Source organism: Rhagoletis zephyria, unplaced genomic scaffold (assembly GCF_001687245.7).
Source record: "Rhagoletis zephyria isolate East Lansing unplaced genomic scaffold, Rhagoletis_zephyria_1.1 Rzeph_scaffold_85004, whole genome shotgun sequence".
NCBI classification, from domain to species: Eukaryota; Metazoa; Arthropoda; class Insecta; order Diptera; family Tephritidae; genus Rhagoletis; species Rhagoletis zephyria.
This window is the reverse complement of record NW_016242052.1, coordinates 1-1,027: the sequence shown is the minus strand read 5'-3', so window position 1 is coordinate 1,027 and position 1,027 is coordinate 1. Positions and strand designations below refer to the sequence as shown.

The window sequence follows — 1,027 nt, the reverse complement described above, 5'->3', positions numbered from 1 at the left end:
ATTTAGGAGCAGATGGAAGTGATAATGTTTGAAGATTACTTTAGTAAGGTATTTTTGGCTGGCATAAATGCACAACTAGGTATGTACATCGTCATCTTAGAGTGAAAGGCTACTTGTTTTATTTGCTAAGTCCAAAAGAAGCACAGAAAATGCTCATTGTATTAAACACTCAAAATGTTGCCTTCAAAAGTATTTCCAAATACTTGAAGAAAATGACTATAAGAAGTTTTTTTCCTCTACTTTAAAATTTCTAAAAATGGACTTAGTACCTTTTTCTCAAACCCAGTATAACACAAAAACTTTTATTCTCACTCATAAATGATTAAAAATCCTGTTTTGGCTCTTATAAACATACTGCTATTGAACTCACCNGTAGTTTGCCAGCAACTTTTTCGCATCCAAACGCATTTCGAAAATGTTATTGAGTAAAGCAAAAAACGGTGCCAAGGGGAAGGCGGCTACGAACAATGTAACAAAGCCATACTGTAACACTATAAATGAAGGGTAAAAAAGATGTTGTGACTGTGGAAAAAACAAAATAACTGCTACACCTACCCATTTCCAAGTACTCCGGAAACAAGCTGCGCGGACCCCAGTCTAGTAATTTCAAATCACGCAAATAGCGCTCCACTTTTTCCTTATTCACATCATGAGTCGTGCTGCTAAACAGACGTGAGAGACCCACTTGTATGGCCATAATTTTGCGCCATATCTTGGGCATTATCACTTCCAGTATGGAGTTAAAGGTTTGTTTGCCAATCATAATGATTGCCAGCTGAATGCAGAGTTCAGTCAAACAGCCGCCTGAAGAGCACTGGAAGGTGATAAAATATAATTTGTTATTATACAAAGGGAAGGAAAGCGAAATCGAAGTGTACCTCTTCCTGTCGATAGTCAAATATTTTGTTATATTGCCCTGGATGTCCCACAAACTTTCCCTTGAAAAACGCTATATAAAATATGGAAGCATAATAATTTACAAACTGTAACAGATAAATCTTTAGTGTCAGTGAGTCATCGAACTGGG

General features: G+C 36.6%; 1 protein-coding gene across 1 annotated transcript; it reads right to left on the bottom strand.

The window, feature by feature from the left end:
- Positions 1–370: 370 nt before the first annotated feature.
- Positions 371–1,021, bottom strand: LOC108357813 (anoctamin-7-like; the record flags this gene model as incomplete). The annotated part of the gene is made up of 3 exons (XM_017608885.1): positions 879–1,021; positions 556–814; positions 371–491 (listed from the first exon to the last, which is right to left on the bottom strand). Coding segments are annotated over exons 2-3 (329 nt in total), but the record flags the coding sequence as incomplete, so codon positions are not given.
- Between the last annotated feature and the right edge of the window lie 6 nt (positions 1,022–1,027).